At 39.2% G+C, this 26632-nt stretch overlaps 1 protein-coding gene across 4 annotated transcripts; it reads right to left on the bottom strand.

Annotated features, from left to right (window-relative positions):
• Positions 1-4955: 4955 nt before the first annotated feature.
• Positions 4956-15933, bottom strand: LOC110535688 (protein Largen). 4 transcript variants are annotated; one of them, XR_002475294.3, is made up of 3 exons: positions 15099-15926; positions 10684-11583; positions 4956-6418 (listed from the first exon to the last, which is right to left on the bottom strand). XR_002475294.3 is itself a non-coding variant. In XM_021620860.3 (3 exons), the coding sequence occupies exons 1-2, from the start codon at positions 15234-15236 to the stop codon at positions 10846-10848; spliced, it is 876 nt and encodes a 291-aa protein (XP_021476535.2). In that variant the 5' UTR covers positions 15237-15933; the 3' UTR covers positions 4956-6418; positions 10828-10845. The 4 variants fall into 4 exon arrangements, 3 of the variants coding, with proteins under 3 accessions (XP_021476535.2, XP_021476536.1, XP_021476534.2); XM_021620860.3 differs by having other exon boundaries at positions 10828-11583; positions 15099-15933; XM_021620861.3 differs by having other exon boundaries at positions 11116-11583; positions 15099-15909.
• Positions 15934-26632: the final 10699 nt, after the last annotated feature.

A 26632-nucleotide genomic window follows, 5' to 3' on the forward strand; every position in this document is an offset into this window, starting at 1 on the left:
CATTGACGTAATATGATTGGGCAGGTGAAGGCGAGTGCTCTGCCACATACAGTAACTTTCACATGTTCAGACAAGTCTTTTCAGTGATGCATTTTTTAAGTATTAGGCTACTACAGGGTTAGAGTGCAAAAATGTGCTTTTACATTTAACAGCATTTCCAGTCAATTGGTGTGTCAAAAACTGGATGTAGACGAGGTGTATCCTCATAGGTCTATCTCATATCCAGTAAGTGAATCCTTCACAGTCCAGTTTAACCTCACAACAACAGCCTTGGAGCTCAGAATTCAACATCCCTCTTCTCGCCTTCTGCTGGAGTTGAAACAGAAAATAGTATACTGCAAAATGTTACTGTCATTTCAGAAACAAATTATAATTTCACACCACAGCTTTTTTGTTGTTGCCTAGAACACCCAATACGCAGTGGAGGTATACTGTAGCTACACTCTCGACTCACACATGAATGTTTCAGGTATAATGTTATCTTAACCTTTCCTGGTTTAGCTGGCTTAGTTTAGATTAGACTAGCATTTCCAAACTCAGTCCTGGGTACCCCAAAGGGTGCACATTTTGTTTTTTGCCCTAGAACTACACAGCTGATTCAAATAATCAACTAATCATCAAGCTGTGATTATTTGAATCAGCTGTGCAGTGCTACGGCAAAAAACAAAACAGGCACACCTTGGGGTCCCCAGGACCGCATTTGGGATTATGCTGAATTAGAATAAAGGTTAGTGTAAGGGACAAGGCTAGGGCAATGGTTACGTTTAGGGTTAGAATAAGGGTTATGGTTATGGTTAGAGCTACTGTTAGTAGTAGATAGTTAAGGGAGTATGTTAGGCACATAATCAGCGTAATGAACACACCCCATTGTTAGCTAGTCAATCCAATCAGGGAAAGTAGAAAAAAGACAAAGGTCACAACAACTTTAATTTGCTGCCCATACTATCTGCATAGCTAAATGTTTTTGGTCCAGACAGTAAAATTATCCAACTTCAGAAAGTGCAGTTTGCTCACTGTAAAACAGGGTAGCCTACTTTATGCTACGTTGGTAATTAAAAATCGTATTTATTTTAAATTTGGTATGGCAGTTGTCCCATGTCCATCAGGGTTTTTTTATCATACCTTGCAGTGTTGTTGAAGCCAGAGACAGAAGAGGAAACGAGACATCGGACCTCTGGGGGTCAACATCCCACTCCCAATTTTTTTCTGCTTCAATGGAAGTCAATGGCCTCTCCTCTCCTTCCTTAATCCGAAGACCAATAACTGGATAAGTGCTCGAGGAGTGTGTCAATTGGAAAAGGCTATAAGGACAGAATTTATTTGAAAAAAGGTGGTAAGGGTTAGGGTCAGAGTTAAGGGTTTGGTTAAGGTTAGGTTTAAGGTAAGGGTCCGTTTCAGGTTTATGCAAGTTGGTTTGAAATAAGACTAAAGTTGATGTCCACACCCCCGCGGAATTCTAATTAGCATAATAAAAAATAAAAAACATAAAATCTGTCAGTTAAAAGATATGTTTTTTTGAATTGGATTCATCTTAATCCACTACATCCTGATTGCTCTGGAGCAGATTTTCGTCAAGAATCCGTCTGTACTTCGCTCTGCTCATCTTTCCCTCGATCCTTCCTAGTCTCCCAGTCCCTGCCGCTGAAAAACATCCCCACAGCATGATGTTGCCATGACCATGCTTCACCGTAGTGATGGTGCCAGCTTTCCTCCAGACGTGACGCTTGGCACTCAGGCCAAAGAGTTAAATATTGATTTTATCAGACCAGAGAATCTTGTTTCTCATGGTCTGAGAGTCCTTTAGGTTCCTTCTGGCATACTCCAAGCGGGCTGTCATATGCCTTTTACTGAGGAGGGGCTTCCCTCTGGTCACTCTACCATAAAGGCCTGATTGGTGGAGTGCTGCAGAGATGGTTGTCCTTCTGGAAGGCTCTCCCATCTCCACAGAGGAACTTTGGAGATCTGTCAGAGTTACCATTGGGTTCTTGGTCACCTCCCTGACCAAGGCTCTTCCTCCCTCGATTTCTGAGTTTGGCCGGGCGGCCAGCTCTAGGAAGAGTCTTGGTGGTTCCAAACTTTTGCTCTCAAATCAACAAGTTCATAACAATGCTTAAAACCTTTTACTGCTAGGAGTTCCGCTAGCGGAACGTTTCGACAACATCTGGTGAAATTGCATAACGCAAAATTCATAATGCATTTTTAGAAAATTTTACTTTCATAAAATCACAAGTGCAATACACCAAAATACAGCTTAACTTCCTGTTAATCCAGCCACCCTGTCATATTTCAAAAAGGCTTTACGGTGAAAGCAAACCATGCTATTATCTGAGGACAGCACCCCATCAAACAAACACATGACAATCATATTTCAACCCGCCAGGCGCAACACAAAACTCAGAAATAACTATATAATTAATGCCTTGACTTTGAAGATCTTCTTCTGTTGGTACTCTAATATCTCAAATAAACATCACAAATGGTCCTTTTGTTCGATTAATTCCGTCATTATATCCCCAAAATGTCCATTTATTTGGCGCGTTTGATTCAGAAAAATACTGGTTCCAACTCGCCCAACCTGACTACACATTATCTAATAAATTCCCTGTAATCTTGGTCCAAACATTTCAAACAACTTTAGGTATTTTAAAACTTAAATAATCGATAAAATTTAAGAAGGAATAAATCGTGTTCAATAGCGGATAAAATGAAAGTGGAGCAAGCGCTAGGTCGCGCGCCCCAAACACGAGTACACTAGACTCGACACTCATTCTGAACAGTCATACTTCTTCATTACTCAAAAGAAAAACATCAACCACTTTCTAAAGACTGTTGACATCTAGTGGAAGCCCCTAGGAACTGCAACCAGATGCCTCTGAAATCTAGATTCCCATAGAAAAGCAATTGAAAACAGTCACCTCAAAAAAAAAATTCCTGGATGGTTTGTCCTCGGGGTTTCGCCTGCCAAATAAGTTCTGTTTATACACAGACATAATTTTAACAGTTTTAGAAACTTTAGTGTTTCTATCCAAATCTACCAATTATATGCATATCCTAGCTTCTGGGCCTGAGTAGCAGGCAGTTTGCTTTGGGCACAATTTCATCCGAACATGAAAATACCGCCCCCTATCCCAAACAGGTTTTAAATCACATCACAAGACCACTTTTGAGGTCTGCAAAAAAAAACAAGAAATTTAGATTTTTTTAGTAGTTACCATTTAATTCAAGTGTGCAGGCACGTTGCACTGTTCGGTTAGCGGTGTTTCTGTAGCGCACATGAGATGGAGTTTGCAAAACAAATGGCCACTGGATTGATGCAAAGAATCATGATATTCTGCCAGGTAAGCATAGGCTACTTTGTAGCTAGAATCCTGACTAGAACCCCAAAATTTGATCATATTACTCCAGTGCTAGCCTCACTGCATTGGCTTCCTGTTAAAGGCTAGGGCTGATTTCAAAGTTTTACTGCAAACCTACAAAGCATTACATAGGCTCGCTCCTACCCATCTCTCCGACTTGGTCCTGCCGTCCATACCTACACGTAAGCTACGGTCACAAGACGCAGGCCTCCTTATTGTCCCTAGACTTTCTAAGCAAACAGCTGGAGGCAGGGCATGATCTGCCTATCCATGTGAGAGACGCAGACTCGGTCTCAACCTTTAAGTCCTTACTGAAGACTTGTCTCTTCAGTAGGTCCTATGATTGAGTGTAGTCTGGCCCAGGGGTGCGAAGGTGAACGGCAGGGCACTGCAGCGACGAACTGCCCTTGCTGTCTCTGCCTGGAAGGCTCCCACTGGGACTCTGCCTTTGACCCTATTACGGAGTCTGAGTCACTGGCTTACTAGTGCTCTCCCATGCCGTCCCTAGGAGGGGTGCATCACTTGAGTGGGTTGAGTCACAGACGTAATCTTCCTGTTTGGTTTTGTGCCCCCTCGGGCTCATGAGGTGAGGTGGAGGGGGTATTCAGGGGCTATACTCAGTCTGGCATCTGAGTTGTAAGTTGGTTGTCTGTTAATATCCCTCGGGTGGTGTGGAGGCTGTGCTTTGGCAAAGTGGGTGGGGTTATATCCTGCCTGGTTGGCCCTGTCTGGGGTACCGTCTAAAGGGTTTCATTCCTATGTTGTGAGCTCTGAGCTACAGATCTGTCTGTCCTCAGAAGACCCCTTCCAGAGAAAAGGGTGAGGGAACAGACTCCTAAGCCAAAAAGGACACTGACATCATGAGGACGAGCAGGGAGGTGCGCAGGAGAAGTGCGTCATCGAACAGCCGAACGGTCCACTCAGAGAATCCTCGGAGATCATTCCCACGTAATTACATCATTATATTCTGACCCATAAGAGCGGCAGTTTGGGGCAAGTCTAGGGTTAGAATAGCATAGCTGACAAATTCACCCAAATGTATATTTCTCTTGTGTACTTTCTTTTTTCTCTCTCTTTTGAAATTCCCATTGTGGGTAACACGCGCCACAGTGTGTTGGCCTGTTATACTAAGTTCTAATCAATAGCCTATAATGTGTTTTGTCTATCTTTTATCATCATTTTAGCTTTTTAGTAAATAAATATTCAACTAAGATTGGTGTGGTACGAATTCATTAGTGAGACCCGGGTCCGTGCAGATTCACGGGCTATACATTGGAAGTTACATTGAAGGTCTACTTGGGACAGTAGATGGATCACACAAGCTCATGGTTCATGCAATACTATTATTAAAATATCTATTCTGTTTTTCTTCCTTTTGCCTCTTATGTTTGTTCACTTGGAATTGGGTTTCCCAGAGCATCTCTCCTTTTACACTTCTAGAAAGTGAACACTGACAGTGAGATAATGACATTGTAGTAGCTTGCAGTAATAGTTCCTTTTTCATTTGACCTACAGAGGGTGATATACTGTAGGTCATTGACCTTTCAAAAAGCTTTAAAAGCAGGCATTGAAATGTCAAATCAACACAATAAACACACATACTTGAAATTATTCTGTAATTCACGTATTAAAGTCCACAAAGTATAAAGACAAATTATTCATAAAGATGTGGACATACTGTATACATTGTTTTCCCGACACGTCATTGACAAAGTTTGCTTTGTCCATCCTCTTCAAAGCAAAGTCATTAGTAGTCCAGAGAGACAAGGACACACAGTCACAAAGTCCACATCAGCTAAGGGTGGGCAAAAGTGAGGCGCACTCCAGTTTGTGGAAGGGGCAGCATGTCTCAACAGCCTCTCCAGTAAATGCATAGGAGACCACAGTGATGACAGGATGAGGTGGATGAAGAATCAGCCGTGCATTCATTCAGCATCATGCTTCCTCTGAGCACAACAATGTACTGTATTTGGTTTAATCTAGTTTGCTTTCATGTGCTACACATTTTTTTTACACCCCTAAAACATAACGATAACATGTTTTTAAAAATCTATATAAATACTCTCTCACTATAGAAATAGAATTTCCACATATGCCCTGCAGAGATAAATGTATTTCAAAAGTATGACAGTCTTCTTCAAAATACTACTCTCATCCCATGGAATATCAAAAATATTAGATTTTATGTTAAAATCTCTGTAGAAAATTACTCTAAATATATACAAATACAATTTGATGCAAATGATTCTGTCTTTGAGAGTTGTTTAAAGCTGTATGCCATATCTTTGCAAGTAACTTGCATGACATTGAACATAGATTTCAATATGCACAACATATTCTGAACACAAATGAGTGACCAGCCTCCATTACAATTTCTGAGCCATTCAACTTGCCTCATATTGTATGTTGGATTTGCAAAAGGACACATTTACTGTATGTTTTTCACACCCTACTACAGTATAGATGTTAGAGGACCATGTTGCGGCTTCTATCTTCAGAGCAGTCACTGCAGATTACCAGATTTCACTGGATGTTTATGTCAAATATGTTATTTTCAAGGCATATATAGCACAATTCACAGAGCAAAAAACTGTAACTGAGTGGGTCTTTTCTTGTTCAAATTATGGCTTTAAAATATTGACCATGTTTTTTTTCCTCTCTCGCTCGCGCTCTCTCTCTCTTGCCCTCTCAACAGGAGTTGAGACTGAGTAGACTTCCACCTGGAAGAGTTCTCCAAATGCTGGGGACATCAGTTTAACCTATGACTAAACAGAAAATCTTAATTTCAGTTGTAAATGAACCAGTTACCACTTGGACAAAATGTTTTCATCTTATTTTTACATTACATTTGAACTTCTGCCATATTTCTCTGTGAGTAAGACCTTGCCTTGAGGACTTCCAATGTTCTCTCTCTGTGAGGATGAATTATTTGGCCATGGCTCGGGGGTTCTGGGGGATGTTCTGTCAAAGGTAGGGAGCATCGTTCTCAGTGACTGTATGCTGAACTGAAGTTGATCAGCTTAATGTCAGTGAAGGTTGTTTCCACTCTTACCCAGAAGGACCTGCAGGGGAAACAAGGAAAATATGCATATGAGCATTCTGACAATAAGAAGGAAATGCAATTGAACTTGCATAAACAGCCGCAGCTATGGGAATGAACAGATTAAAAAAGAACATGATCACAATTCAAATATTTTTTTTTGTTAGAAATTGTTGCACAATTCCTTTCCGAGCATTCGAGGCTGCATTGTACACCTTTTTTTTTCATCTAATCGCAAAAGAGTGAACAAAATAGAACATTCTCTTATAAAACATGCGCATGCAGCAACAGAATAATAGCCAACATCAATAATCCTGTATGTTGTTGGAACCTAACAGTTTGTAACTCACAGATGTTGGTCAACTTGAATGCTTTGTACTTGGATTGAAGATTGGGCTGACATAAAGTTTTGGGGTGACATAAAAGGCCTAACTGTATTTCCTAAACGTGTGTGGTTTCATACATTCCTCATAGCCTCTTGGTCAATTCTTACACTTGACAAATTCGTGAGTGTATATCTGGACAGCTGTGTCACCATAGCTGTGATAAACAAGTCCAAATTGTAATATTGTTTTCCCTTAAAAAAAGGAGATGCAGCTGATGCCTCTGCTTTTAATAGTCTGCAAAGGGGCATAATAATCTCTGATTAAGTTTGCTTCACAACAACATTTCTCAAACTCATGCTCTCGCTCTCTCGCTCTCAAACACACAAACGACTGCAAGAGGACATTCCCTTTCCACCATTCCTATGTGAAATATGGTAGTAGGGGGACTAATCTAACAGAGCATCCATACCTAACGTGCAAGATGTATTGTTAGCACTCTGATGTTTGATAATGTAGTTCAGCACTCTTTTGTATCGTAATGACCTTTTGAGATCTCCATTATAGATGGAAAGCCTCTGACACAAAACTGTATTATTTGTCTTGCCATATTTCACTTTTCATTTTGTTTAATGTCTTTTCATCTTATTTTGATTGAGGAAGCAAAGAAAGACATAACCCATTGACACATGATGAGTATATTAACAATTTTAGTCTAGCACTGTAGTAGCAGCCTACATATGGCAGAATATGATAGGTAATTGTTGATTGGCACTACAGTACTGTAATTGTGTTACAGTTATGCCTATTTATCTTTGCCAGGCGGCAAGCAATCATGTCACATAGAATGTTGGAGTTTTGCACAACCAGTTTTACACAAGAATTTTACATGTCTAAAATAGTCTCCCACCCCCAGGAACATACAAGACTTGTAGCTGGGTGGGTGGGAGTCATCATTGCGATAGATATCTCTTTATATGGCTCGTGTGGGCACACTCTTGTGGAAGCCCTTTTAAGGTTCTCACAACACTGATCTCTCAGCTTTTCCTTTCAGTAGGCTATATTATGTATTTATGTATTTCCTGGAAATTGTTCTTAATCTGTTAGTTTTCAATAGCACTGTACTTCTTGATGAAGGTAAATACATTGATTTTTCTAGAATAAAATGTTTCTACTAATCTCATCAATGTGATCAGGTGCACAAGCCTGCGGGGCTGACATTACTATGTCCTTCATGGCATTCCTAATTTTTTAAATGCTTCAATAAGCACAAATCCTTATCTAAATGGTGAACGCAGTTAGTAAGCTTGTCCATTAGAGCAAAGAGATCATGCATTGAGTCACATCAACATAAAATTTCATGCCCCACTTTTTGTCTTTGTTCACACTCACACACATTTCAAACACACGCTGCTTGTCCATGTCGGTTTTAGAGCATTGTCAACATTTATGATGGTACAAAGGCAGTATGAAAGATTGCTAACAGCACAGTAATAGCCTAGTCCTGCTCATTAGAAGCCTTGCTAGTAGGAGGTAGCCCTATTTCCATCCACCTCCAGGGTATGCCTAATTTCATTCATTCCAAAAGGGTTCTTTGGCTGTCCCCATAGGAGAACCATTTTTGGTTTCAGGTAGAACCCTTTCGGGTTCCCTGTAGAACCCTCTGTGGAAAGGGTAAAATAACCATTTTAGGTTCTAAATGTCTTTGAATTCATACCCTTTCATACGTTTTTGAATGGCATAATAACATAGTAAAGCCCTACCACATACACACATGGGTATGACTGTTTGACTACAGTTCTATTCAATTAAGACCAAAATACCAACATCTGATGAATGGTTATATACAGTCAGGTCCCTAATTATTGGCAGCCTTGATAAAGATGAGCAAAAAAGACTGTATAAAATAAATAATACAAAAACTGAGCTACAGTGCCTTCAGAAAGTATTCACACCCCTTGACTTTTTACATTTTTTTTTGTGTTGAATTTGAAATAGATTTAATTTAGATTTTTGTCACTGGCCTACAATACCCCATAATGTCAAAGCAAAATTACATTTTTACAAATGAATTAAAAATGAAAAAATGAAATGTCCTGAGTCAAGTATTCAACACCTATACAGATTCAACCACAAAGACCAAGTAGGTTATCCAATGCCTCGCAAAGAAGGGCATCTATTGGTAGATGGGTAAAAAAATACATTGAATATCCCTTTGAGCACGGTGAAGTTATTCATTACACTTTGGAGAGTGTATCAATATACCCAGTCACTACAAATATACAGACATCCTTCCTAACTCAGTTGCAAACCACTTATGTATTTCACAATGAGGCCAATTGTGACTTTAAAACAGTTACAGAGTTTAATGGTGATAGGAGAAAACTGAGGATAGATCGACAACATTGTAGTTACTCCACAATGCTCACCTAATTGACAGAGTGAAAAGAAGGAAGCATGTATAGAATAAAAAATATTCCAAAACATGCATCATGTTTGCAACAAGGCACTAAAATAGTACTGCAAAAAATGTGGCAAATCAAACTTTTTGTTCTGAATACAAAGCGTTATGTTTGGGGCAAATCCAATACAACACATTACTGAGTACCACTCTCCATATTGTCAAGCATAGTGGTGGCTGTGTCATGCTTGTCACTGTTAAGGACTGGGGAGTTTTTCACAATAAACAAAACTTAATGGAATGGAGCTAAGCACTTGCAAAATCCCAGAGGAAAACCTGGTTCCGTCTGCTTTCCACCAGACACTGGGAGGTGAATTCACCTTTCAGCAGGATAATTATCTAAAACATAAGGCCAAATCTACATTGGAGTTGCTTACCAAGGAGACAGTGGTCGAATTACAGTTTTTACTTAAATCTGCTTGAAAATCTATGGCAAGACTTGAAAATGATTGTCTAGCAATGATCAACAACCAACTTGACAGAGCTTGAACAATTTTGAAAAGAACAAATGGGCCAATATTGTACAATCCAGGTGTGCAAAGCCCGTAGAGACTTACCCAGAAAGAATCACAACTGTAATCGCTGCCAAAGGGGATTCTAACATGTATTGACTCAGGGGTGTGAATACTTATTATGTAAGTGAGATTTCTGTATTTTATTTTCTATACATGTCCAAAGATTTCTAAGAACATGTTTTCACTTTGTCAGTATGGGGGTATTGTGTGTAGCTGGGTGGACATGTGTTTGTTTCGTTTAACCATTTTCAATTCAGGCTGTAACACAATAAAATGTGGAATAAGTTGAGGGGTTTGAATACTTTCTGAAGGCATTGTATGTATTTATATACGAATACAATTGCTCAGAAATACATTTTGTTGAACAAGAAATAAAAACAAATTTCAAAAATTTAGGGGTCATAATGTATTGGCACTCCTGTTTATAATTCTCTAGGCACCCTCCCCTTACAAGGATAACGACACAGACTTTTTCTAAAATGTTTTATGAGATTGGAGAACACATTAGAAAGCTTTCTAGACCATTCCTCCATAGAGAATCTTTCCAGATCCTTGATATCCTTCATCTGCTCATATGGATGGCCCTATTCAATTCAAACCATAGGTTGTCAATGTGGTTTAAATCCAGAGACTGAGATGACTATTGCAAAATGTTGATTTTGTGGCCAATTAACAAAAAAAATTGCGCATACAATATAGCTCAGTATTTGTATCCTTCAAGTGAAGTGTGAGAGTGGAGCGATATTGAGTGAGAAAAGGTATGACCTCATTGCCATATTGTCAGAAAGTGTGTTGGGCAGCGGACGGATTTGAGGAAAGCTAGGTTTCTTGTTTAACCCAAAGCATAAATTAATAACATGTTCTAACACAGCTTCCTGTTTCTTGAATCGCTTCAAAAATCTGAGTCCATTTAAATTCACTACTCTCAACCCAACCCTGCCAAACCCCCTTACACTCCAAGGACAGTTGTCGGTTGGCACTAACTCACCATTCATTCTCTCCTTGTGCATAGTCTATTTTTTCTCTCTCATTGTTTAGATTAATCCACATTTGACTGGAGTAGAAAGCTCGTAAAATAGAAATAGAACACTACAATTTTGAAATGTTTAATTAAGGGCGATTAACATCAAACCGCTGTGGTGGTTGATTTTCAAACCGTTGTGGTGGTTGATTTTCGGAGGATGGTTTTCTGTGGTTTCAAGGAAGGGTTAGGATGAGGCACACAAGGCAAGTTTGCAGGAAAGAAACTATGGCTGACGCTGAGGCCACCATTTTCCAACAGGAGCTGGGGTGGTGGTGAGGAGGAGGAACACTGATGGACATGGCTAATTTCTTCAGTCAATTCTGTCTGTAAGTGTATATCTGTGTTATTGACGTCATATTGCAGGTCACAGTCAGGGCAGTACCCGTGATACTGGACCTTTTCACTGAATCGGACCCGCTCCCTGGTGGCCTGGTGGCATTTGCTCTCTTCATGCCGTAGCAAAGGCATGGGTGTACGTCCTTTCTCTGGAATACTATTTGAGATGCAGTACAATAAGTCTCTGTTTGGCTTCCCTGTGAAAACTTCATTGCGCATAAGAGTCCCATTAGCCTTGGCTAGTAGGTTCCCTGATGGCGGATTCTTGTTGTTCTCCTCCGCTTTGATAGATGTCAGCCTGGGAGGCGGCAGAGGAGGGTGGGGCTTCTTCAGCACAGTCAGGACAGCAGGGATGACAGACGGGGGCCTAAAGATAGCGTCGTCAGGGTAGATCTTGATCTTGTCAATGCTGGAGGCTGTGGTGGTGCTGCTGCTACAGCTGCTGTTCAGGGTGTCTGTCTTGGAACTGTCCGTCATCGCCTCCTCCAGCTGTAGGTCACACGTGAGGGAGTCGATCTCATGCACAACCTGCACCAGTAGAAAGGAAAAAGAGCTATCATGGACAGTACTTATATTTAGCTTGACAGACATCAAAGTAACAGACTATTAGAGTACAAAATACAGCAGCAGCCAAAATGTTACTGTATGAAGCACTTGTTGATGTGCAACGTGGCTATTAAAATAATACATTATTATAATAACTTTTAACATTGGGTAATCTCAAGCCAGATTCACTTACAACACAACAATATTATCTGATTCATTATGTATTTGTAAGGTAACGGGAAACTACCCACACAACACACCAAATTGTATTCAGACTCAGAAGTGGAACCCTCTGGCTATGAATTAGCAGTACTAAATTGTTTAGATAAGAATTAATTCTGTGTGTATGCACTTACACATAGTGGACATATTAAATTGAAATAGCTGAAAGCACATACTCTGCCTCCCATACATTCATGGTTGAGGTGATGATAATAATATACAGTGCCTTGCGAAAGTATTCGGCCCCCTTGAACTTTGCGACCTTTTGCCACATTTCAGGCTTCAAACATAAAGATATTAAAAAAAAAGATATAAAATATTTTTGTGAAGAATCAACAACAAGTGGTACACAATCATGAAGTGGAACGACATTTATTGGATATTTCAAACTTTTTTAACAAATCAAAAACGGAAAAATTGGACGTGCAAAATTATTCAGCCCCCTTAAGTTAATACTTTGTAGCGCCACCTTTTGCTGCGATTACAGCTGTAAGTCGCTTGGGGTATGTCTCTATCAGTTTTGCACATCGAGAGACTGACATTTTTTCCCATTCCTCCTTGCAAAACAGCTCGAGCTCAGTGAGGTTGGATGGAGAGCATTTGTGAACAGCAGTTTTCAGTTCTTTCCACAGATTCTCGATTGGATTCAGGTCTGGACTTTGACTTGGCCATTCTAACACCTGGATATGTTTATTTTTGAACCATTCCATTGTAGATTTTGCTTTATGTTTTGGATCATTGTCTTGTTGGAAGACAAATCTCCGTCCCAGTCTCAGGTCTTTTGCAGACTCCATCAGGTTTTCTTCCAGAATGGTCCTGTATTTGGCTCCATCCATCTTCCCATCAATTTTAACCATCTTCCCTGTCCCTGCTGAAGAAAAGCAGGCCCAAACCATGATGCTGCCACCACCATGTTTGACAGTGGGGATGGTGTGTTCAGCTGTGTTGCTTTTACGCCAAACATAACGTTTTGCATTGTTGCCAAAAAGTTCAATTTTGGTTTCATCTGACCAGAGCACCTTCTTCCACATGTTTGGTGTGTCTCCCAGGTGGCTTGTGGCAAACTTTAAACGACACTTTTTATGGATATCTTTAAGAAATGGCTTTCTTCTTGCCACTCTTCCATAAAGGCCAGATTTGTGCAATATACTTTTGATTGTTGTCCTATGGACAGAGTCTCCCACCTCAGCTGTAGATCTCTGCAGTTCATCCAGAGTGATCATGGGCCTCTTGGCTGCATCTCTGATCAGTCTTCTCCTTGTATGAGCTGAAAGTTTAGAGGGACGGCCAGGTCTTGGTAGATTTGCAGTGGTCTGATACTCCTTCCATTTCAATATTATCGCTTGCACAGTGCTCCTTGGGATGTTTAAAGCTTGGGAAATCTTTTTGTATCCAAATCCGGCTTTAAACTTCTTCACAACAGTATCTCGGACCTGCCTGGTGTGTTCCTTGTTCTTCATGATGCTCTCTGCGCTTTTAACAGACCTCTGAGACTATCACAGTGCAGGTGCATTTATACGGAGACTTGATTACACACAGGTGGATTGTATTTATCATCATTAGTCATTTAGGTCAACATTGGATCATTCAGAGATCCTCACTGAACTTCTGGAAAGAGTTTGCTGCACTGAAAGTAAAGGGGCTGAATAATTTTGCACGCCCAATTTTTCAGTTTTTGATTTGTTAAAAAAGTTTGAAATATCCAATAAATGTCGTTCCACTTCATGATTGTGTCCCACTTGTTGTTGGTTCTTCACAAAAAAATACAGTTTTATATCTTTATGTTTGAAGCCTGAAATGTGGCAAAAGGTCGCAAAGTTCAAGGGGGCCGAATACTTTCGCAAGGCACTGTACATAGTCAGTGAAAATTGCATCTCTTCGTAGTGAATGACTTCATCTTCCCTTAGGTATCTTTACTAATTCTGACTAGAAATCAACCCTTATTACTGATATGCATGCATCAAAAGACACAATGTTCAAAACTATTAGGGATAGTCTGAAATGACTTTGCAATCCATAACTGACATAATACCTATTAAGACCTATGGAGATGATTTACATATCATTAAAACATTTTACTACTCACATTACAGTGGCAGCCAATACTTTGCCAAACCATGACATTGAAGTAATATTGAAGTAATATCCGCATATCTAAATTTCATGGAATGTTAAACTGAGGCTGGTGCGAAAAGCTCATTTAGAGTGAAATCTCCATGCACAGTCATAAATTGATCATTTAGTGGGCCACAAAAAAAAAGAGTTGCAGTATCCAGTGCCACATGCTGTAGGGCATGTTGATTCTCTCTCCGTGCCAAGCATCTGGGTTCAGCTCCCCTTAAACATAGGCTTGAATCCAGCCAGTATAGTGTGTGATTTGCAGTAGAATGGGATTTACTGAAATATTGGCTTTGATATTGACAACCCTCTAGGTTGGTTGTTTTAGCAGTGTTGTTAGACTGACAGATTGTGTATGCTTCCCTGAATAGAACACACTGACCCTGCTACTATTCCATTCAAATACTCGTTGAAACGGTTGAAAGAGGACTATTATTTCAGAGGACACGTGTGCCGTATATCCATTTTAATACAGGATGTAAGAAAAATCTTGTAAGTAGGTCTTATCCAAGTGACAACCTGTCAGATAGGGACGAGTATTTCAGCCTCAGCAGGCTGGACAGCTCTGTTCTTACAAAAGCATATAGGTTGACAACATCCACATGTCAAAGCACGTTAGACTGCGGGTTATGGAAGATGGTAGCCAACAAGGATTATTATGATCAATGTGTGGAATTTAAAATTAAACAAAGAAAGCGTGAGATGAATGAATAAATGCAGTAAAATTGCAATTGTTATTCAGCTTAAATAACTTGGACCCAATGACAGCACTGACAAAACTCGGATATTGTAAAAAGGTGCTGATGAGCTGCTGTATAATTTGGCAGGAGACAAATCTCATGGAAACAGTAGGCCTAGGCTAGACTGTGTTACGATGATGAAATGAAATGCAACACCATTCCGGGGAACTTCAAGATGAACAATTAATCATGATTAATTTGTGCGCTTAAATCAAAGCATGCGCAACAAGGGGCAGCTACGTTGTCATCCTCCGTAGAGCCTTCAGATGTTTATTATAGAACACGCTTGTTTTGCTCCCCATCAACAGAAAAACAATAGCCTAACCATACCAGCATGAAATAAAGAAACAATGTATGTTCATCTCAAACAGCCTAAAAGCCACTTAAGCCAGACATAAGGAAACCTTTTCCACTAACCTCTTTGAGCTCTTTGGCCACATCCCTCAAGTCTCCCAGGATGGTCTCCAAATCCTTCATGATTGTCTTGATCTGCTTTTTTACTTTCACTTTGGAGACTACTCCTTCAGAAGATTCTGCATTTGATGTCTCTGACATTCTTCGTTGGCACAATGTATTTTAAGGATCACTAATAAATCCTTTCGGCGAAGCAAGACCATTTTGTCGATGCATTTTATTGCTCCGTTTTCTTCACATTCCTATAGGCTACATCACGCAAGAATGTTGTGAAGTGCAGTGACAGCGTCCCGGCGAGCACGCTTGCGCAACAGAGCATAACGAAAATAATATTATCTTTAAGAAACATATACTGAAGAGGTGTTTGTCGACAGTCGCTCATGATCATTCCACTGTTACCTTTCACATTTTCTCAAAAACAAAATGCTGATAGTCACATTTCCTTGTGGCAAGCACTGCAAATTCACAATTTTTAACATGCCTAGTCAGGTCCAGCATGATAACAGAATGATAAGGAACAAGGTAAATAGGATAGAACACAGCAATCCAATCCATGCCCAATATTCTAATCATAACGGTCCGTTTGCTGCGCCAGGCATCCCCGTTGATCAGATTCTCTCTCAAAAATATATTTATATTCTATACAACGACAGTCCGATATAGTATAGGTTAAATTCATAAACTGCAGTTACATTACTGAATAAATGACAAGTGAAAATCATTCCATTTTCACATTGCATCTTCATCGAAGCCTCCATGGTGTTGTTTGGTAGCCGACTTCGGGGGAGAGAACAGTCTCTATACGGCTGCGCTTAAGAGCTGTAGTCGCATGACACCCGCGCATGCGCCGCAGAAGCAGATCACCTGGGGCGTCATTTATTTGTGTACAGTATGTACAAAATATACCCCAAACTGTCGCACGCACATTTTTCACGCAAAGTTGGCATTTATAAAAAATTTACTTGACATGGGAATGTGCTCACCTCCCAGCAAACGTTAGACCATGCGTACACACATCTACTAGTGGCAAAAAATGATGGAATATGATGGAAAGCTTATTCATGAACAACTGGGAAAAAATATGAACAAGAATGCAGCCATTTGCCATTAATAAGGAGTGAATACCACTTAATATAATAAGGGTTACATCCAGTGGCGACCCGTCATTCAGGGCAGGTGGAGCAGAGAAATTAAAAAAAAAAAAATATATATATATATATATATATATATATATATATATATATATATATATATATGTATATATGTATATATACATATATATATATATTTTTTTATCTTTATTTATATATATATATATATATATATATATATATATATATATATATATATATATATATATATACATACACAGTACCAATCAAAAGTTTGGACACACCTACTCATTGAAGGGTTTATCTTTAGTTATACTATTTTCAACTTTGTTGAATAATAGTGAAGACATCAAAACTATGAAATAATACATATGGAATCATGTAGTAACCCAAAAAATAGTTTAACAAATCAAAATATATTTTATATTTCAGAATCTTCAAAGTAGCCACCCTTTGGCTTGTTGACACCTTTGCACACTCCTGGTATTCTCTCAACCAGCTTCATGAGGTAGTCATATGAAATGCATTTCAATTTTTTTTGTTTTCTATCTAACCTTTATTGAACAAGGCAAGTCAGTTAAGAACATTGTTATTTACAATGAAGGCCTACTGTCATTTTATTAACAGGTGTACCTTGTTAAAAGTTCCTTGCAAAAGTCTGCCTTTCGAGCTGCAGCCACCATCGGCCACAGTTTTTCTCTTGTCACTTTGTCTGATGAGGTCAAAACCTCCGTGACCCTCAATTTTTGCTTGATGAGGAATTCACAATTCTTCACCCACCTCCAAAGAAGATCCCGTGTAGATCTGTTGGTGAACCGGATGATGTTTGTCCTCGGTCTCTTGTCTTGATCCTTGAGTCTTCCCAAATGATGGACGATGTCTACATTTTCCTGAAGTTTGGCTTTTGATTTGGGAATGACAGCTCCACAGATGTCAACAACTCTGCATTTGATGTCCTCACCCGCCTACTCTGGAATTCCATGGAGCCTCAGGTTCCACCTGCGCTGGTATGTCTCCGCCTCATTCACCTTTTGCTCGAGTCCAGCAACCTTCTTTTCATTTTCCTGGCAGATAAGTTCAACTTTTTTCTTCATCTCACTTTTGAGGGTTTTCATTTCTCCAAAGATAAAGTCAACTGATTTTTTTTAATGGCCTCAATTTTCATTGTATTCTCCCTAACCATGATCTCCAAGCCATTTGCCCTTTCATCTATCTTTGCTGTCAAAAGCATTACAATATTGTTTTGCATCTCAAAGAAGTGACTAACCCTCTTGGCCTCATCTTTTTCCCCTGGGGCTTGACTGGAGTGCCGGGGTCGTAAGGTAACGGCCTGAGCTGGGGACTGGAGGGGATGCTCACCACATTTTCATCACCCATTGCAGTCTTTCCCCCCACAGTTACATTCTGAAGAGGAGTATCCAAAATCATACTATCTTTTGTGGTTAATTGTCCATCTGACGATCTCTCCATTTCTTTCCTTTTGGTTCTGGTCGTGGCAGTTCCCATGTACGTTCGACGAGCTAGTTTTTGAGCTAGATAGCTTATCTGGCTTTCTAGTGTTGTAGCAAACTTAGTTTTAGAGGTGAATAACTTGCAGAAAGTAATTAATTACTTTGGTAAATAATCTAAACCATATTCATACGGGGTTTTATGACCGTAGAAATGATCCAATGGTCATAATTGGGTAAGGAAATCCAATAATTCCTTCAGCTACCAAAACAAATATCCTGCACTGACCGCCATCTTGCGCGCCCTCACACCCATTGAGCATTGTTCACACCCTCTTAAGCCTTAGCCACACCCATCTCCTTAAGGGTTGATCCAACCGTTCTGTGCTAACCTGCCAGCTACTTCCAGACATCTAAGAGAGAGAGAACAGCTCACTGAACATTACTTGCCCTATTGCTCTGTGGTTTCGTGTTCAGAGCGCACACTGGACGCTCTGGCAAATAAGTAGGGTTGTTCCGAAAGCTCTGACCTCATAACTACAGTCAAGCACCCAAGCTAACTGGCTAACATTGGCTAGCTACTTCCAGACACATAACGAGAGAACACCCCACTCTGACCATTTTACCCCCCCTAGCAGAGCTGTTTAGGCAGTTGTCATGTTATCCAGAGTGTTGGTGACTGTAACTGTGCTCATGGCAACAATTTAATTATGCTTTGTTTCAGACAATTACTGACACCGGACATATTAAACGGGTGTTGAGCTTTCAAAAATGCATCAGTTATTCTGCACTCTGGTACACTAAAATTAGTCTTTTGTTAAGAAATGTAGCTAGATAGGTAAAAAATGAATCCCAACGCATGACGTAACGTTAGTTAGCGTGCCAGCCAGCTAACGTTAGCTAACTAGCTAACAGTACACTAACTTGAAATGGAAATACTATGACAAAATTAGAGTAGAGTCTTTTGTTAAGACATTGTTGGGAAAATTATGATTAAATGACTGAACAAATCATTTTACATGGAACTGTAACTAAGTAAAACTTATACTCTGTTTTATTATATCTGATTAAATATCTGGGTTCATAAGATGGGATTGTGTGACACAGACAAGGAGTAATTAAAGTTGAAGAACACCATTCCAACTAGGAAGAAAGAAGTGGACTGTGTAAACAGATAAGGTCGTTAACCTATGGTTGAACCGACAAAACTGAGCTCTGGGGTTTTTAGATAAGACAGTGAGTGCATTCCTAGGTTTTCTGTTAATTAGAACTGTCAGCTAAGTGGTGATCAATAATGTTGAGGGGTCAAAAGTTACCTGGGAGTGTGTTAGTAAGTTACAATGAACTTTTCACCTCACTTTGTCTCGGTCGAGAGGAGGAGATTCTGTTAAGCAATGAAATGATGTCATGTTATTTGTATATAAACTGTTTCTCGTGAGAACTTGGCAAAACTCAGAGAATAAATTCTGTTACCTATTATTGAAAAGACTGGTCTCCGTCTATTTTATGCAAACAAGAATCTTACAAATTCTCATAAAATAGATTAAGGGTTTTCAATTAATGAAAACACATTGGCATAAGTAAATTACAGTAACAGACATGTAGCTAGCTAGCTAAACAATGGACCATAATCACAACTCATGACGTTACTACCCTGCATGAATCTGCAGGTAGTTAGCTAACCAACCACGTTCTATTGCTAAAACTAGTCAAGCAAATGTGTCTGAGATACGAAGAATAAGATCATACACATAAACTTTAGGTAGCGACCCAGCCAGCTAACATTAGCTAGCTAACAGTACACTTGAAATAAAACCACTTTCTGTCAAAATTAGAAATGTGTAAAATCTGAAAATCTTACCAGTATACACTACCATTCAAAAGTTTGGGGTCACTTAGAAATGTCCTTGTTTTTGAAAGATTTTTTTTTTCTTCTTTAAAATAACATCAAATTGATCAGGAATACAGTGTAGACATTGTTAATGTTGTAAATGACTATTGCAGCTGGAAAAGGCCGATAAAAAAAAAAAGGAAAATCTACATAGCAGTACAGAGGCCCACTATAAGCAGCCATCACTCCTGTGTTCCAATGGCACGTTGTGTTAGCGAATCCAAATGTATCATAGTTAAAAGGCTAATTGATCAATAGAAAACCATTTTGCAATTACATTAGCACAGCTGAAACTGCTGTTCTGTGTAAAGAAGCAATAAACTGGCCTTCTTTAGAACTCTTTGAGTATCTGTGGAACATCAGCATTTGTGGGTTCGATTACAGGCTCAAAATGGCCAGAAACAAATAACTTTCTTCTGAAACTTGTCAGTCTATTCTTGTTCTGAGAAACGAAGGCTATTCCATGCAAGAAATTGCCAAGAAACTGAAGATTTCGTACAACGCTGTGTACTATTCCCTTCACAGAACAGCGCAAACTGGCTCTAACCAGAATAGAAAGAGGTGTGGGAGGCCCCGGTACACAACTGAGCAAGATGACAAGTATATTAGAGTGTCTAGTTTGAGAAACAGACACCTCACAAGTCCTTAACTGGCAGCTTCATCAAATAGTACCTGCAAAACACCAGTCTCAACGTCAACAGTGAAGAGGCAACTCATGGATGCTGGCCTTCTCCATTAAAAAAAAGCTGCGTTCGACACGATTACCTAAACATACTGACCAGCTCCAATTGACAGATGCGTGCTATATGGTAGACCAATCCAAAGTCGTCTCTTGGCATGTCCAGCCCACTCATTATCTCAGCCAATCGTGGCTTGCCGGAAGGTTGCTTCCTTTTTCTGAAGCTAAACCAACTAGGCTTGTCAATTAATAACTTTATTCGTATTTACAGATGGCATACAAGTTTGATATTAAGGCACATGAAAGTTTGTATGTTCGAGAAGGCATTTCTGCCAAAAAAAGCATGACTTGACATGACATGACTTGCAACATACGCCAAGTTTCCTGAACTAGTTTTTGGTCACAAATATTAAGTCCGTTATGGCAAGAACAGCTCAAATAAGCGAAGAGAAACGACAGTCCATCATTACTTTAAGAAATGAAGGTCAGTCAATCCAGAAAATTTCAAGACATTTTCTTCAAGTGCAGTCGCAAAAACCATCAAGCACTATGATTAAACTGTCTCTAATGAGGACCACAAGAAAGGAAGACCCCGAGTTACCTCTGCTACAGACTTTGAATAATCTAAAATATATTTATTTCTTTAACACTTTTTTGGTTACTACTGGATTCCATATGTGTTATTTCATAGTTTTGATGTCTTCACTTTTATTCTACAATGTATAAAATTGTAAAAAAAAGAAAACCCCTTGAATGAGCAGTTGTGTTAAGTTACATCATTATTCTAAAATTGAATTAAAAATAGTTTTTTTTAGAAAGTTTTGCATATTTATAAAAAAAACAACAACTGAAATGTCAAATTTACATACAGTGCCTTGCGAAAGTATTCGGCCCCCTTGAACTTTGCGACCTTTTGCCACATTTCAGGCTTCAAACATAAAGATATAAAACTGTATTTTTTGTGAAGAATCAACAACAAGTGGGACACAATCATGAAGTGGAACGACATTTATTGGATATTTCAAACTTTTGTAACAAATCAAAAACTGAAAAATTGGGCGTGCAAAAATTATTCAGCCCCCTTTACTTTCAGTGCAGCAAACTCTCTCCAGAAGTTCAGTGAGGATCTCTGAATGATCCAATGTTGACCTAAATTACTAATGATGATAAATACAATCCACCTGTGTGTAATCAAGTCTCCGTATAAATGCACCTGCACTGTGATAGTCTCAGAGGTCCGTTAAAAGCGCAGAGGGCATCATGAAGAACAAGGAACACACCAGGTAGGTCCGAGATACTGTTGTGAAGAAGTTTAAAGTAGTAAGTGTTGTGTAGTAAGCTGTTAGTAGCCCATGTGCCTCATCCCAATAATTTGGTCTCCTTTCCCCTCCTAATTTCACCTATATTCTGACTTGGTGGTGCACATGTAGCCTATAGCCTGTTTTAGAGAAATATAAACACTGAATATTGTAAGAGCTTTCATTGTCTGCTCATATTCCCCCTTTATTTATCCTACGGTTCTCATTGGCTCTCATTTTGACTGTAGTCTTGTGGCGCGTGTGGATGAGGGCACGCACCTAGTTATTTATCTCCGGTATTGAACATACTACATTCCGTCTTAAATGTTGTTGTTTATTTACATATTAGGGTACCTGAGGATTGATTAGAAATGTTGTTTGAATTGTTTGGACGAAGTTTATTGGTAACTTTTTGGATTCCTTTGTATGCATGTTGAACTAGTGGAATGAGTGGATTACTGAATCAAACGCGTCAACTAAACTGACTTTGGGGATATAAAGAAGGACTTTTGTTGTGTAGCTGGGACCCTTGGGATTTCAAACTGAGGAAGATCTTCAAAGGTAAGTGATTTATTTTATCGCTATTTCTGACTTTTGTGAAGCCTCTGCTGGTTAAGAAAATGTTTTTAATGCTTTTGTATGTGGTGCACTGTCCTCAGATATTCGCATGGTATGCTTTCGCCTTAAAGCCTTTTTGAAATCTGACAAAGCTGTTCGATTAACAAGAAGTTAAGCTTTTAAATGATGTAGGACACTTGTATGTTCATGAATGTTTAATATTACAATTTTGTCACTTGAATTTGGCTTGCTCCAGCTTCACCGGATGTTGTCGATTTTGATCCCGTTAACAGCATCTGTGCGCTAAGAGTTAACTGCTGGCTACTCTTCTTCCATGGCTTAACCCAACCAGAAAAGGTCACAAGTGTTTCCCTAAAAGCTGTCTGGGTTTAAACATATTCTACTGTACAGAAAGTTCATATCTTAATCAATTGATAGTGACAGAATTAAATTACTTCACAATTAAAGTCAATTTTTGGTTTCCTCGGCTATAGAAGGTTGTAGCTCAGCCTCGGTGTCAAATAAATGAAACAATGATATCCCCATTTGAATTGTTGTCACGTCTTCCCTGGGAATTTTACAGCTTGTTTCTAGCATAAAGCATCATGGACCAAAGCGCTATAAATAGTCGGATCTGTTTTGCCATTTTCTTTAATAAAAGGTAGGCCTATGGCATACTCTCTCAAACCTCCTCAATTCGAGTCCTGATTTTAACTTCACAGCCCTTTACTGACACAGAGGCAGGCTCTTTTAAAGGAATTGGCCGGAAAATCTATGGATCTAGCAGCCTATATCCTAATTCCGTCTGTCAAACAGGTATGCCTATCTCTTATTTCTTAGGAATAAATATACCTCAACACAAAGCCCTCTTGTTCGTTGTTAGTAAAGTCTCATTTAAATGAAGAAGGTTTAAATGAATTATGCCTAGGCTACTCCAATTTGCCTACTTTCAGCACCATGAGCTTTCCATTTCTGATTGATTGTTCCGCGGCTGATGCTTCAAATTTCAGCACCACAAAACAAGTTACTCGAATCTGGCTTATTGTGAAGTCAATAACTCTCTGAAAATATGATGGGCAAGAAACATATCGTTTTTATTCAAATACACCATAGTAGTAGCAAGCTATCAAAGTTGACTCATTTTCATCTTTGCGCTCTCCTTCTCAAATGGAATAAAACATAGGCTATAGGCTAGTCCAAGGCAAGATATTGTTTTTTTGGAATAGGCATAATCCCCCAAAATGTGTGGAAGAATTATTTGACTCCTCCTGAACTGCCACGGTTGGGCTACTCAGCACAACATTGGGTATGCGGCACATAAAAAAGTTTTGATCAGCAGGCCGGGGCTCAGGGTTGCAATATCCACTGCAGTGAACAATGCAGCATAGTTTAATTTACACCATTGCAGCAGCTATCTTAGAAATATAACTTTGTGCTTCTCCGAGCCTGCACTTCATAGCCTATAGGCTATGGATCATTTGATTGAGACCACACTAAATAGCCCATAGCCACACTTGATTTTCGCGCCCTGCTGAAAATCAGAGATGAGGGACGGCATCGGGCACAACTAATTCTAAAATAATGAGAAATATCAAAATTGTATCAATTACAGATTACATGACCCTCCTCTGGTCTAGATAATATATATATTAAACCCTACCATTGACTGAAATTTTAAAAGTATGACCCTTCTCCATTTTCCTCAAATTAAACATTCTGTAAATTTTGATCCATCGTTGAACATATAATTATTACAGTTTACAGTTATAACGAAGGTGAAATCTTATAGTTAGTCGTTTTTATAATTGTATTATAGTATATTTAGAAAGCATATAAGTTATTTCAAGCCATTTTCATAGGATGTATTTCCTATTAAAGAAAACTATTTACCATACAGTATTTGTACTGTGCCCTTGAGCCTTTCTTGAAGTATAAAGCATTAGGGTTTAGTATTTTTTTTAAATTTAGTCCAGGGGAGGGTCATGCCACTTATAATCGATTAAATGTCCTATTGCTCAGTGTTTGATAATTAATTGCTTATTATATCTCGATGTGTGTCCGATGCTGCCCCTCATCCCTAACTCTCTGCTGGGCGCTAATATCAAGTGTGCCTAGTATGGTCTCAATCAAATGATCTATAGCCTCAGGGCCGGATTAATGCAGGTGTTTACCGGGGCTGAAGCTCCTGTGCCCAGGCTTGTGAGGGAACCAAGAGGCATAAAAAGGATGAATAATAATCATTAAGGAAATATATATTGTATATTATATATTACATACGGTACCAGTCAAAAGTTTGGACACACTTACTCATTCAAGAGTTTTTCTATATTTTTACTATTTTCTACGTTGTAGAATAATAATGAAGGCATTAAAACTATGAAATAACACATATGGAATCATGTATTAACCAAAAAAGTGTTAAACAAATCAAAAATATATGTTATATCTGAGATTCTCCAAATAGTCACCCTTTGCCTTGATGACAGCTTTGCACATTCTTGGCATTCTCTCAACCAGCTTCATGAGGTAGTCACCTGGAATGCATTTCAATGAACAGGTGTGCCTTGTTAAGTGAATTTGTGGAATTTCAGGACGACTGATCCGTGTAAAGGAAAGAATGAATGGGGCCATGTATCGTGAGATTTTGAGTGAAAACCTCCTTCCATCAGCAAGGGCATTGAAGATGAAACGTGGCTGGGTCTTTCAGCATGACAATGATCCCAAACACACCGCCCGGGCAACGAAGGATGGTTTCGAAATAAGCATTTCAAGGTCCTGGAGTGGCCTAGCCAGTCTCCAGATCTCAACCCCATAGAACATCTTTGGAGGGAGTTGAAAGTCTGTTGCCCAGCAACAGCCCCAAAACATCACTGCTCTAGAGGAGATCTGCATGGAGGAATGGGCCAAAATACCAGCAAGTGTGTGAAAACCTTGTGAAGATTTACAGAAAACATTTGACGTCTGTCATTACCAACAAAGGGTATATAACAAAGTATTGAGAAACTTTTGTTATTGACCAAATACTTATTTTCCACCATAATTTGCAAATAAATTCATTAAAAATCCTACAATGTGATTTTCTGGATTTTTTTCTCTCTCATTTTGTCTGTCATAGTTGAAGTGTACCTATGATGAAAATTACAGGCCTCTCTCGTCTTTTTAAGTGGGACAACTTGCATAATTAGTGGCTGACTAAATACTTTTTTGCTACACTGTGTGTGTGTGTGTATATATATATATATATATTATTGCCTCCTAATATTGTACAGTATGTGTGTCCCTTCATTGGCCTGGGCTATTGTTTGTTTGAATTCAAGACCAGATTGATCTCAGTATGACAATAACCAGGTGTCCATCCAACCTTTTTACGCGAGTAAAGTACATGTCGGGAAAAAAATGTGATGACAGGCATGATGGAAACAAACATTTTCGGTAAACTTTCCAAATGTGAACAAAACTAAGTACTCTAGACAAGGTGACATCTTTTTAAATGGGTAAAATGAATTATATGAGAAATGTCAATGGAAACACTTATGCACAAATATTGATACAATAGCCATCATATCGAAGTGTGTGTCATCCTGAGATGATATGTTGTGTGGTCCTACCACTATGACTCGGGAAAGCATTAAGTTTATCTGGCTACAGATTATGGACGTTACATGATTGTGAATGTTCAAGATGATGAGCTTGATGGCCCTTTCCAATAAATATCGAGGGTCTTATTCTGGTGACATCAACATTGATGCTTGTCTGTTTGACAATACAAATAATCTCGCTGTAGGCTGGGCCGTCCTAAGAGTGAGTGTAAATGGTAGGCATGTCCTCTGCTATCCATTTGATGTAAAAATTATTATTTTGGGTATAGGGGAGGGTCACCTTTTTTTTTGCAAGCGTTCACGGAGGGTAAAAATATTGTTGGAGGAAAAATGCATAGTCTGGAGACCGCCTTGAATTGTACATATTGTTTCATACAATAATTTGTTCCTGTAGGTGCTGGGAAGCGATATGAGGGGGAGACGGTCATGACTCCCTCCTCAGACCCTTTGGCAGAACGCCCAGAAGATGTTGTATAAATTAAGAACGGAGACGTGCTAGAGACATGCTGGAACCAACCCTAGGAACCATTCCTATGTAGCTTGTCTATGTAAGCAGTATATAAGATAACTAACGGGACTGCCTCGGGAGAGCTCGCTTTAGACTGGTATTTTATGCATTTAAGTTCTCCTACGACCTCTCCAGCTTGCTGATAATAAAGAATGATTAATTTAATATTGACCTGTGTTGAATTTCCATGACAATATTGTGATGGAACATTTTATGTTTGTGCTTTTCTAATAACCGTTTTCTGTGTTCATGCAAGTGACTGACTGAGCGAAACCTCACTATCAGTATCTGCAATTTGGCAGTACGCTCAGACCCTTGTTTTGAGAATGAAAGATATCTCAAGTTTCAAGTTCTCAGCTTAGAGAGAAGAAGCCTCATGAAGTATTGGTCTGTCACATGCATGAACAAAACGTTACTGATAAATTATTATGAATAATGAATAAG

This window comes from Oncorhynchus mykiss, chromosome 11, assembly GCF_057628025.1.
Source record: "Oncorhynchus mykiss isolate SJ-2025 chromosome 11, ASM5762802v1, whole genome shotgun sequence".
Lineage (NCBI taxonomy): Eukaryota > Metazoa > Chordata > Actinopteri > Salmoniformes > Salmonidae > Oncorhynchus > Oncorhynchus mykiss.